The sequence below is a fragment of the Leucopleurus acutus genome (genome assembly GCF_964270905.1).
Source record: "Leucopleurus acutus genome assembly, chromosome: 6".
NCBI lineage: Eukaryota > Metazoa > Chordata > Mammalia > Artiodactyla > Delphinidae > Leucopleurus > Leucopleurus acutus.
In genome coordinates, this window is record NC_139149.1 from 29,572,953 (window position 1) to 29,586,303 (window position 13,351).

At 33.3% G+C, this 13,351-nt stretch overlaps 1 protein-coding gene across 1 annotated transcript in view; it reads right to left on the minus strand.

The window, feature by feature from the left end:
• Positions 1-3,474: 3,474 nt before the first annotated feature.
• Positions 3,475-13,351, minus strand: part of LRP1B (LDL receptor related protein 1B) — a gene marked incomplete at its 3' end in the record, with an annotated part of 1,833,965 nt that continues 1,824,088 nt past the window's right edge. Inside the window, exons 88-91 of the mRNA XM_082841888.1 lie at positions 8,487-8,577; positions 7,157-7,301; positions 5,065-5,163; positions 3,475-3,615 (exon numbers count right to left, since the gene is read on the minus strand). Coding sequence (XP_082698014.1) covers positions 3,475-3,615; positions 5,065-5,163; positions 7,157-7,301; positions 8,487-8,577 — 476 coding nt within the window. The remainder of the gene's footprint in view (positions 3,616-5,064; positions 5,164-7,156; positions 7,302-8,486; positions 8,578-13,351) is intronic.

Consider the following 13,351-nt stretch of genomic DNA (forward strand, 5'->3'; position numbering starts at 1 on the left):
TGAGTGTTGAACTTCTTCGAGTCATCATAAAAATGGAAAGAAACATTCCTAGATGAAAACTGCAAGCTTAAATCTCAACCTTGAGATACAACAAAATAAGCATATAATCAACCACTAAACAAAATAACACATAATCATTAATGATATCAAAAAGGCCACAAATAAAAATTTGCATAAATGAAAATAGCCCAATTTATGCAAAACGGTACATTTCTAAATGAAAATTTTCCCTTAGTAATGACTTTTTTAAACTACATAGGCACTTTACTAATACCAAGTTTCTATAACTTATGCATCATCAACATTAAAGAATTAAAATAAAAACTTAGGACTGCCATGATTTTGGTGATGAGGAGCCTTTTTTTTTTTTTTTTTTTTTGACTCAGCTGATCCAGCTGAAAGTCATTTAATAGTGGGAAACAGAACACAGCCCTAGATCAGCAGTTCTTAGCAAGAGCAATATTGTTCCCCAGAAGGCATGAAGCAATGTCTGTTGGTATTCTGGTTGTTTCAACTTTGGGTGGTGCTAGTAGCGACTAATGGATAGGGGGCAGAGATCCTGCTAAGTGTCTTACTCTAAAGAGGACAACAAAGAATTACCTGGCTCAAATGTCAAAAGGCTGAAAATCTCTGCTTTGGATGGAAAGACATATGGGTAAGAAGAAGAGGTTACCAGGAAGCATTCATTTTTTAGACAATGTGTCCCATCAAAACTTGAAGGAATATTTCAGGAAGTATTTTGGAAAGGCATTTATAAAGAATGGTCACTGTGGAGAATTATACACCTGACTTTCTAGCATTTATATGAGTTTTTGCAAAAGAAAATTGAAATAGAAACAGCTAGAGCCATAAAGTTTGATGAGTTGACAAAAAATATCTTTGTTCTCTAAACACTGAATGCAAAGTAACTGCAACTAGAAATACTGTGGATTCTGATGTGGACTTGAATGAACCAGCATAGAATGGTGAAACATACTGTGAAATAAGGACCATGAGAATGTAGGTCCTTAGGATGAGCTGCATCCTGAGCTCTCTTGACTATAGTTTTCAGTGTACTAGAGAGAAAACAGGTCATTGATGCCAGACCCTGAGTGTTAGTTGTATATCATATATGTTTTGGCAGATACTTATACTAATGTTAGTTGCATTGAGGTCATTCCAATCTGTGGGTTCTTCTCTTTCAAATGATAATGTCAGCTACGGTCATAAAGCTCTGATATACAAAGACTCTTTCAGATAATACAACTCAGTGATAGCTCCAGTCAATCAGACCCTCCTACATTTGCATCTCTAGTCCAATACTCCAAGTAGGTACACTAATATCTATTCCATTTACAAAATAATGTCTACACAGCATCTAATGGATTCTGAGTTTTCCTTAAAGTACATTTTTTTGAGAATGGGAAAGAGCAGGAAGAACTTTGGCTTATTTCAACACGATTGTCATACTACTGTATATATAACCTATCTTTCTTTCTATTGCAACATGGCGTCCACGATGAGCAATGTATGGCAGGGAAAAGGAAAAAGTTAAGAGATGTGTTTCTACTTCAAGAAGAGGGAAAATGCCTTCTTATTGTGATTTGAAAAATGATGCAATGAAATCAGTCCTAACCCAAGGAGTATGTCCTAAGGATACAACAAAAATTATGTCTCATGTTTACTAAAATAACTTCCTAAGAATGTTAAACTCCATAAAGAAAATAATTTTCTTTTCAAAAACTATCCAACACAAGAACTTAAATATGTAGAATTTCATTTAAATAAGCCAGTCAACAATTTTTTATAAAGTATTTAACACTTCATTGTAGAAACATAGGCAAAATGACTATTATAACCAAAATGAAAAATACTGTTCAATTTAAAAAATGTACTTAAACAAGAACCTGGAAAAGTTTATGATATGCATAACATTGTTTCAAGCAAAATTGCACTAGTATTACATAAATCAATCGTTTATAAAGGCCTCAATATGGCAAAGTTTAGAAATAGGTAGTATGCATGCACATAGTACAACAAAAAGTCTCTTTATAAAACAGCTGTGTTTTTTTTTTTAATGCTTGTACAAAGGGATAAAGAGCAACCACAAACATATTTCATCTGTTAATACATTATGACAGCTAAAAGTCAGTCATGTCTATCAGAGGAACAAAAAGCCCTCCATACCTTGTGAATAAATCTTTTGTGCCTTTAAAGATATTTGTATATAAATGCTATACTTTTTTATACAACTTAAATAAATCGTATGTGTGTTTCAATTGAAATTTGAAAACAGACAAGTAAATGGGGTCCATGTGTTTTATATAACCAGAAGAAATCAGAGTACCAGAGTAACTGGTCAGCATGTATACTCTCCACCTTTGATTATGGGCAGATAATTGTTTTTCCATAACTTGGAAAGTCCCTTAAGAATATATTTTGGATAGGGCAAATAATAGATTAGTCATATTGTATATTGAAAATATTTACTGATTACTCTATACCATAATGGCTGCCTTGCCTCTTCCTTTTGATCTCGCGAAGAGAATGCATTCACATAATTGAAACTGTGTTATCAATTTGTGTGCTTATATAGTATTCTTTAGTGTTCTGTGTGTTAAGGGGTTGGGTTAATCTTCCACAAAATGCACGTGACTGGGGAGAAATTCCTAAGACATGAGTGCCCAATGCCCTGTTGTGCTCTAGGCTGGCTATTTACCTTAGGACTGAGGGAAAACAAAATGTCTTCTCCCATAGCAAGTGTGTTCTTTCCACTTTTGATTATAATTTTGCTATGTTCTACTACCTAAATATAACTATTGTTTATAGGGTGTATACTTTTAGTATATCACAAGAGAGTCCACTAAATTTTGGAAAATGTAGTCATATGTATTCATGCAAATTATTAATTTTATAAATTTTTAAAGGTTTTTTTGTCAAAATTCTCACTTGGCAACCTAAGACTAATTTCAAAGCTGGTTATGCTGAACTTGTGAGGGCTATATGTTTTCAGCAGTCTGAATCAGTCTTAATGGGCACAAAGAAGAGAGTTGACCATTCAATCATTTTTCCATCAATTTAAACAGAAAATTAAATGATATTGTATTACAGCTTTCAGACCGTATAATGAAAAAGTGCAGAGATTATATCTGTTGATTAAGTAGAACCAAAAAAGTTCATATAAAATAGATTGCTCATATTCACACTACAAAGGAATATGTTGTTTTTAATTTTAACAAATTCAAAGGTGTCTTATCAGCAGCATTGGTGTAAATTGTACTGTAGTGCAGTTCTTTTTCATAAAAATACCATACAAATGGTCAATCAGTAGTCATCAGCAAAAAATAAAACCCAGAAAACTCAGAAAACAATTGACCAGAAAAAAGATAAAGGAAGAGGTAATGCTGATGCCAAAACAAGTATAATACTGTTGGAACATACAAAAGTAATCCTTACATTTTATACATTTATACAGTATATAAAAGGTATCACTCATTATGCCACTGTCTCTCTTATCCCAATTTCTATTTTCTTTGGAAGCAGTTCTTTCCTTTCATCAACACTTCCTAAGGAGTTTCGACAGTTTTGCCCATCCATATACAATTTCGCATATATCGGATTGGAGTAATTTGTTGGCTGAAGGAGAAAAATAAATATAGTTTTATTACCTGTTTTGACCACATGAATTTGTTATTTTCTATGATGTTTATCTTTTACTGTTAACAACATTTATATGCATTTCATTTAACTTACTAAATAGTAATTATATAAATGTAATTTAAATTCTGTTTACAGGCTTTCATCGACTTTAGCATTGCTTTAGATAAAAACATAATTGTATGTCTTTCAGTTAACTTGTGAACCTAAGGGGAGCTTTGACATAATATTGAAAGCTTGAAGAAATCTTCATGAAAGCTATATTCACTGCGACTTTATTTAAAAGTACAGAACATTAAACCAAACTGTCCTATTTCCAGTCCATGTTTTCTCCCCTTAATGCTATTGCAGTGGCAGGAAAGATGTGCTGCCATCTTTTTGCTTGGTCATCTAACTGCTTGGTGCTTATAATTTTTCCAATATGAAATTAAAAAGAAAAAGAAAAATGAAAGTAAACTACATTAGTTGTGTAAACTTTAAAAAATAAAGACAGTATTTTTGCTTCAAACAATCTCTATGTACTTATTATTGGAAATATTTTTGGATTCTTCTAAAGAATTGTGAAGGACACATTCATTCTAAGTTTCATAGATACTTGCATCACTTTGAGGTAGAATTGAGACATGCAGAAATGATCTCTTTCATTTGAAAAACATATACAATGTTTATTATTTTAATAGTTGCAACTTAACCTGTGGTTGTTACCTAGTTGGATTTTTAAAATTTTGTCTTTCCAAAATAGAATGTTAAATCTTAGTCATAACAAAGAAATATTATATTTTTTGAGCCATGCAAATGAGACAAACATGATAAAAAAATGAGAATGAAAGACAGTTGATGGGAGAGAGGTACAAGGGTGAGATCAATCCTAGGAATCTTGATACCTGTCTTTAATCCCTCTTCTTTCCAATATGAACCATGTAACTTTAGGCAAAGCACCTTTCTCTAGAAGCTAGTTACTTAAAAAGTTTTCAAGAATGGTTTCATACACCATTTCTAACTTCTCCATACAATGCCACATTTTGTATTATATTTTTATTTAAAAGGATATCAAATTTGTATATACTAAACAAAGCGTCTTAATAGAAAATAAACCAAGCCAAACATAAATTTAAACTATTCAGCTTAAATTTCTGGCTAGAGATTTCTGTTCTAACAATAGCAAATGCTCATATTTACTGCTAAGGAGCTTTAACATTTTCAAATTTAGAAGAAGAGATATTCCTACTGAATAACTTGCCGAAAATAACATTTCATATATAATCTTGCATACGCAGGACACTTAAGCCCCCAATTTTAATCCTGTTTTGAAATCTTTTGTTAATTAAAAAATCATTAAAGATAAGCCCCTATCTAAGTCTAGTAATCATCTTTGATTGTGAGGAGTTCTGTGATGGAATGGGTATGGAATAATAAATTTTCTCTCACCCCAGCGGTTAGTGGTCCTTTCAAATCAGAGTTTAGGTAGCTGGGCAGCGCTGTGTGTGGAAGCTTGAAAGCACTGGTCCCTCCCCCTATATACCTGGGCTGTGTGTAAACAGAGAATTTTAGTTTCTGATCTAATATCATGGAACTGTTTTCATTGATATAAACTCATGTTAAGTCATAAAAATAACATAAGATATATTCTTCAGCCCTGGGGCATCAACATTGTGTTCATGGTAGTTTCAATAATTTATGAAATAACTATTAATATTAGATCTGTGATTCACAGATCATGAATTCATGAATCATCATTCACATTCACATCATGAATATATCAAACCATTGTAACAAGTGAATACTCTATGAAAAACACTTCATCATGAAGGTGGCTTTGGTGTGGCTACCTGCTTTTTAAAATCGTCTATACCTATAAATGTATTTTCTGCAGTTACTTCTTAGGCAACAATTCATATTTACATTTCAAACATCAGGACTCAGCTAGAATCAGCCACCTAAGTCACATTTAGTGTAATTTTGGTCAATCAGAAAATAAGTAAATATATATTTACTGAATGTTATTTGCTAAATACATTAAAAATATATTTGAGGGGCACTGAAGCATAGCTTTATCTTCTTAGAGTAAATATTTAAAAAATTAAATGGAATATTAAAAAGCTAGCCCCTTTAAGTATCCAAAATAGGCTTAGCTCTATCACTAGAAATAAAATGATGGGGAAAATGAGAACTCTCCCGCTCATAAAAAGTGTATAAGGTATATCCTCATCAGTTCATATTATATTTACAGACACTGTATTTTATTCCTAAGAAAAATTCATAGAATATGAGAAGTCTATTATTTAAGATGTCTTTCTCCTTTATAAATTATCAAACAACATGCACAGTATGTTTAGTTTTTCAATTTCGAGTACAAAACACTGAAACTTAGGTTACCAGGGTTTATTTCACAAACAACTTCAAGTGTAGGAGTTAGTAACTGAATTAATAATTTAGAGTAACTAAAAAATTATTTCTAATGAGGAAAAAAGTATACAATATCTTCTGATAGGGTAAAAACTTATCTATGCAATAATGATTGATTTCTTTTCATAGAAATGAATACTTCTTCAGTTTCAGACCACCAATTTTAGGCTTAGAAAGTCTGGCCGTGGATTCAGAACTAGATTGAATATATGGGGACCTATTCAGTTTCTTTGGGAACAGCTGTTGCTGTGAGTGCAAAGCCATGTGATCGTTGCGATTATTTAATATAATGGAGCATTTTGGACAAAATACCTTTAATACATCAGAATATAAATAACCATTTAATGAATGAACAAATAAGCTAAGAAAAATCATACCATACTAGCAAATTGATGCTCTTAATTCATTAATTCAATTGATGCTCTTAAAATATTCTATAATTATCATGCAAAATATTCCGATTATACAGTGAAGGGAATCTTTGCAAGTTTATCTAGATAGTTGTATCATTTATCTATTTCTTATGAAAGCTTACAAACTGAGCATTCAGTAATATGAACTAATAGAAACTAAAAAAAGACTGTGGATTTTTAGGCTATATATATCAATGGTATGTCTCAAATCAATAAGAAGGATATTATAGTAGGTAGAAAAATATTGTTTAAAAGCGATTTGATCACAAACAAATGCAAGCACACAGCTTAGTGGACTCTTCAATAAAACATTATTGGAAATAAAGTACTTATTTTGGCAATGAAATACTGTACTCTTTTTGTTATTAAAAATAAATCAGTAATTTTACACTAGGCTGTATATTTAGATGTGCCAGCACCTCAACACATTTGAATAAGATATTATTTTAAATAAGCTATGTTTATAAACTAAGTGAATAAATAAATATTATTTTCCAGAACATGTTACATTAACTTCGTGCTTCAGGTGAATGCAGTCCACAATTTTATTTTTTCTTTAGAAGAGCCTATAAAATTCAATGCATCCTAAAGTTCTTTAATCTAACTTCAGATAAAAGAAATAATGATGAAATTCAGAACCATTTTATGGAGAAATAACTCAAGAATGTTAGTGCTCACAGTGCATCATCTTACAACTTTACCTTTGCTGGATCCACCATAAAGCCAGGATCTAAAAGACCTCCATCGCTGTGATCATGATCCACCTCATACATGTTGTAAGATGGATTGCCGATTTCTACATTTATTCCTCCATTGATAATAGGTTGTCTTCTTATAGTTTTCGTCCTAGAATAAGAACATTGTGTGAGTTATCTAAATATCACAATGTGGTGCATGAAACTGTCGTATTTGTAGATTTAATGACATTTTAATATAACTGATGGAACATTCTTAAATAAAACACACTGAAAATAAATGACATTTATTGATTCACGGAGGAACAAAAACTCTGAAATGTAATACATTATTTTCCCAAATTATTTAGATTTAACAATAAAAAATGCACTTGGAACATATTCCTTGTAAATAGCTAATACCACATTAGTTGAAACTGAATATTCACTAATCAATTGCCCTTTAAAATTCTACTTTCTCCCTTTCGTTCCTGAAAAACGTCTATAAAAAAATAGTGATAAACTTTCAATCCTCAAGTCATGTGGCTAAAATCCTCTTTTACATAATTCAAAAACGGACTCGTGGGGCTTCCCTGGTGGCACAGTGGTTGAGAGTCCACCTGCCGATGCAGGGGAAACGGGTTCGTGCCCCGGTCCGGGAAGATCCCACATGCCGCGGAGCGGCTGGGCCCGTGAGCCATGGCCGCTGAGCCTGCGCATCCGGAGCCTGTGCTCCGCAACGGGAGAGGTCACAACAGTGAGAGGCCCGTGTACCGCAAAAAACAAACCAACCAACCAAACCAAACCAAAACAAAAAAAAAAACGGACTCACAACTCTAGCTTCCAGTAAATAACCCCACAGACAACTCACTCCTTATAGATCTTTTACCTGCATATTCAAATAAGTTGAAATAATGACACTTCCAGTAATATATAAAATCAACAAATATGTAATCTGTGAATAAAATGCACAATTTGTGACATACAATACATAGTCATTATCATTTTATTGACATTACTAATCTTACACATTAATATTATAAAATGCTCTTTAGAGACGCTTGCTATTTCAAGGAAAAACTACCACAAATGTAAAATTCTATTGAATGTTTAATAACTCCCTTGTTATTTTTGTTGGAATATGCAAATGCAGCCATTCCATCAATATAACATAAGGGAAAGGTTGTCTAAATTATAATCACTTAAAATGAAGCGGAGGGATAAAATGGTTCAAAAAACATAGAATTCAGCAGTTGGAATATGTAAATCATACTTTAAGAAATTTTCTTAAAAAAAATCAGTTTCTGTAACTATTTGTGTAATTTATTTACTGTTGGTCTAGAACCTTGCATCTTACCTTCGTTTTCTTTTACAAAGCACTAAACCAATTACCAAGGTGGTTATCAAAGTCACCAAGAGGACGAGAGGCACAATGATGGCTATGCTTCCTGAAAAAGAAATGAATGAATAGATGAACACATAAATAAAATGAAGACAAGATTGATATAACTGAACACTTTATTACACCAAATTATTTGACAATTGACATAATAAAAATAAAGCTTAGGCCAAATGTCTATATTCCTAGTTCATAACTACATTACTGGAAAATCACTTTCTTATTAAATACTTGATCTGCTGGAAATGTTTCTTCAGATATCTTTCCTTTATATGTTACCATTAAATACCTTGAGGTTAGAAATACTGACTTCTTTGTCAATCTGACTCTGATTCTCACCAGACACATTTATTTGCAATGACACAAGTAAAGAAACTGTGACTGAACACACATTTCCACAATTTCCCTGGCCATATTTCCACCCTTAGTTTTTTTCCTTCAGCTATAAATACTCCCTGGCCATGAGTACATGTGGCAAGTTAGATGGCAGTCTGGTAAAACAAAAGGGGTAACAGTTTTGGATTTGGATGGACATAGGCCTAAATATCAGTTTCACCACCTACCTGAAGTGAGATCTTGGGAAAGTTATTTAAAATTTGAGGCTCATGCTCTTTACCTGTTAAAATAGAGACATGAAGACCTACCACATAGGGCTCTTAGCTTGATTCAACAAAATAGGGGGACAAAGTGGATTCTCTTTCTCAAATTCCAGTTCCAGAATATTTTCAGCAAACCACATTTAAGTGTTTGGCTTATGTTGTAAATGTCCACTTTCCCTCTTTATAAGAATGATCTAGGTTGTATCATTCATCTTCAAAATGGAATAACAGACCTATGGAATAGATTTTCAAAAGTGGTCATAGAAAGTGGATCTTAGTTTTTATGCAGCTGAGCATAGGGGAGAAGTAAAACTGAGGAGAAACTCTGCCCTGCCCTCCATTTCTAGGTTGGCAATAAGAGCAATCTTTTTTTTTCTAAAGAAGAAGGAGACGATACCCTTTTACTGATGATGCGATCCACAGTAAGATACACCTAGGGTCATATGTCACTTATGCAGGAAGAAAACTGAATGCAAGCGTTGCCTAATAACAGGAGAGTATTAAGAAGCTCTATCAAGTACCTAAATCTCATGTTTCCAACAGACAAATATCTAGTGCCCATAAGACAAGTCTTCGTCTATTTGGAATAAGTATCTCATTGATTCTGTCAAGTCAGCTTAATCATTGGCTAAACTGAGAAACACAGCAACACCCAAACTAACTGAAATTTAATGTGAGGATCTTGAATGGTTCAGGAATGAAACGTTAATAGTTATTAAATATATGAATTTTCCTCTGCATATACATGTATATGTAAAATACTGTGGTCGAAATTAATGGTAATATTAAGCATGATAAGCAGCTGCTTAGGGAATTTAAAATAGAAATATAGATCAGTTTTAACAGCTCTAGCCACAGATATCTGTGTGAGGTAGTACGTATTGCAGATCATTTACCAAAATACCAGAAAGTCTTTATTAAGGAAATATCATACATAAATAATCTTTCAATTTGGAACTTCAAAAATAACTTGACTAAAATGACCAAATAACTCTCTTCCATGCAAGAAAAAATATGGCTTGCCTTCTTTAGTCAGTTTCTGAAATGTAAACCTCATTTTATTTTTTTCATGCTGTTACCAGCACTATATGATTTAGTGAGTTTGATATTACATTACCTCGTTGGTTTTGGGAAAGTGAACTTTATATGAATGTGTAATTTATTAATAATTAATGTAAGTGGAGAATCTGGCACCTTGGATAGTAATTAACATTTGTTCACAAATTTTAAATACCAGTGAACAGCTTGATTTCTTCATAAACTGACTTCAACTGATTGATCACAACTTTATAAATATCCTCACTTCATCATTTATATTTTTTTCTGCTAAAATTTGTGGTAAATATGTAGGTTTAAAATATATATCAATACTAGCTTTAAGGTATATAAAGTTACTTTCCCCTCAAAGCAATTATAAATTATTTAGAATATGAGATTTTATTTGTTCTACATAGTTTCTTTTGTTCTTATTAGGTAGAAATGCTGTTAATTATGCATGCTAGAAAACAAAGAACTTTGTTCTTCTTTTTCCCATGACAGATGGCAGTTCCAATCCCTCACATTACAGCCCTCTGTTTAAGAGCCTAGCATTCTTATAAGTTTATATAAGCCATCAAGGTAACTGCGATAATGCTCAGTATAGCTAATAAATAATAAAGGGTGGCAATTTAGCAAGTTTTCCTTTATTTTTTGCAAATTAGTTTATATTCATAGAAACAACTAGCAAATATATATATTATTAGAATATAGTATAGATATTTATCAAAATAAGTATTTTTTCCAAGCAGTATATACGGCAGTAAATATCATATTGTAACATATAACAATCAAGATCTATTGTAGGTGATATTTTTGATAGTATATTTTTGGTGGACTGTCCTAAACAGATTAAAAAAAAAAAAGCACACTCTGAACTTGTTATTGGGTGGAGGGGAAATCTCAACAAACTTCTCACAGAAAATAGAGCCAGTCTTTCTTTGCCACATTGTTCTGTAGCCTCATTATATAATGGTTTTCCATTTGAAAGAAGAACTATCTTATCAAATTGTTATGTTGAGGAGATCCCTTCAATGGGAGAGGCAGTACAGCATCACAGTTGATATAATAGATTCTGGAGCCAGGCTACCTCAAATTTGAACCTCAAAGGTCAAATCTCAGCTTACTAGCAACATGTGCTTGGGCAAATTTATATTCTTTGAGTTTACACATTTATAAAATGAGTGTTATCATTAATATATACCTCATAGTAATGTAAATAGAATTGTGTCTATTACACAGAAAGTGCTAATACGTGTTTATTAACTAATTCAAAATACATATTGCCATATGACTCTGTGTATGCCTCTATGTATGCACTTTTCACCATATGTTGTAGAGATCAGTTTATTTGTAACTTGAGGGCATAAGCTATCTATCTTTGTTTTGCAGATAGCACAGTGCCTAGGATATCATAGGGACTATACATTCAGTTCTCATTTAGCAGATATATTTTAAGTGTTGCTATACTCCACACACTCAACATTTACTCTGCTTTGCACTGGGGATAGAAACGTCCCTCCTCTCATCTTGTCTGACGTATATTAGAAGATGACAAACACATGGGTTTATTTAGCACAGTGATAAGCACTACCCTAGTGAAAGTATGTATTGCTCTGAAAACATAGAGGAGTAGTATCCGGCTAGATCTGGGATTGAGGAGGACGACTGGTGTGCCTTTGAGACCTGAGGGATGAGTTCCATGAAAGAGAATGCAGGTTGAGAGGAGGAGGAGATATTGAATTAACCTAGGGAGAGAAATATGAAAACCTGGAGGAGAAAAGATCAAGGAACAGCAGTCTGAATGGAGAGTAGAGCAGAGGGTGGTAGAAGGAGATGTGGCTGTAGAGGAAAGCAAAGGGGATGTTAGGAAGGGCTGTGTAAGTTACATAAATGAGCCGGGAATTTATGCTATTAAAAAACAGGATGATGTTGAAGGAAATTTAGGAAGTCATATGTATGGACTATATTGTCTAACTTAACTTAAAAAAGAAGGAAGGTTAAGAGTGACACTTAAGTGTTGCTTGGATAACCAGGTAGATTTTGCAGCTATGTGTATAGACAGGAAGGCAAAACAAGGTGTATAAAAATGGCTGGTTGAGTGGGAGAAGGGGATGAGATCATTTGGGGAAACACGGAACTTCAGATTCCTGTAGTATAGAGATATAGATATATAGATATAGACAAAGATGACATCAATATGGATACAGCAGTTGTGCAGTGGGATATGTGTCTCAGCCTCAGAAGAGACACCAGGATTGAGGATAGAAATTTGGGAGTAATTAACGAAGAGTTGAAAACCGAGATCAAGGAATTATGGATTGCCAAGGAGAATATATGTAGTGGTATGTGGAAAATGAGATAACTAGAAGAGATAAAAAAGTATCTCACAAAGAAGACAGAGTTGTTTCAAGAGGTTGGGAGGGAAACCAGAAGAGTTTACTATCATGAAAGTTAAAGAAAGAATTTTTTATTTATCGAAGTTATAGTAGAAAAATATAAGCATAAATTATATCATTACAATTGACCTCTTTTGACTTGCTGCTATATATTCTGCTCTTAAGTTTATGTTTACATATATGTATAAATGTGTGTGTCTCTCTCTCTATATAGTGATTTGGATGATGTTTCTTAAGCATTTTGATAAACTGTTATTTTAAAAATCATAAAGAACATATCATGTTCCAAACTTAGCAAAGATTATCCTTCCAGTGATCTTTGAGAGGCTGCTTATCATCCTGGTCATGTATAATCATCCTCACTTTGTACCACTCTCACTCTTGTCCCCTTGGTGTCAGTACACTGATTTTCTTTCAATCCCTTGAACATGTTTAGCTCTTTCCTACTCTAGCGTTCTTGTATCTGCTGTTTCTTTTGTTTGAAATACACTTAGCGTCTCCTCCCCTTTTTAATCATTCAAGTCTGAGCTTAAGTATCACCATCTCAGAGAAATCACTCCTGACCTCAGTTCTCCCCTAACATTCTCTATTTCTGTGTCTTTTTTACTTGCTTCACAGATCCAATCAAGACTCATAATTATTTTCTACGCGGGCCTCTCACTGTTGTGGCCTCTCCTGTTGTGAAGCACAGGCTCCGGATGCGCAGGCTCAGCGGCCACGGCTCACGGACCCAGCTGCTCCGTGGCATGTGGGATCCTCCCGGACTGGGGCACGAACCCGTGTCCCCTGC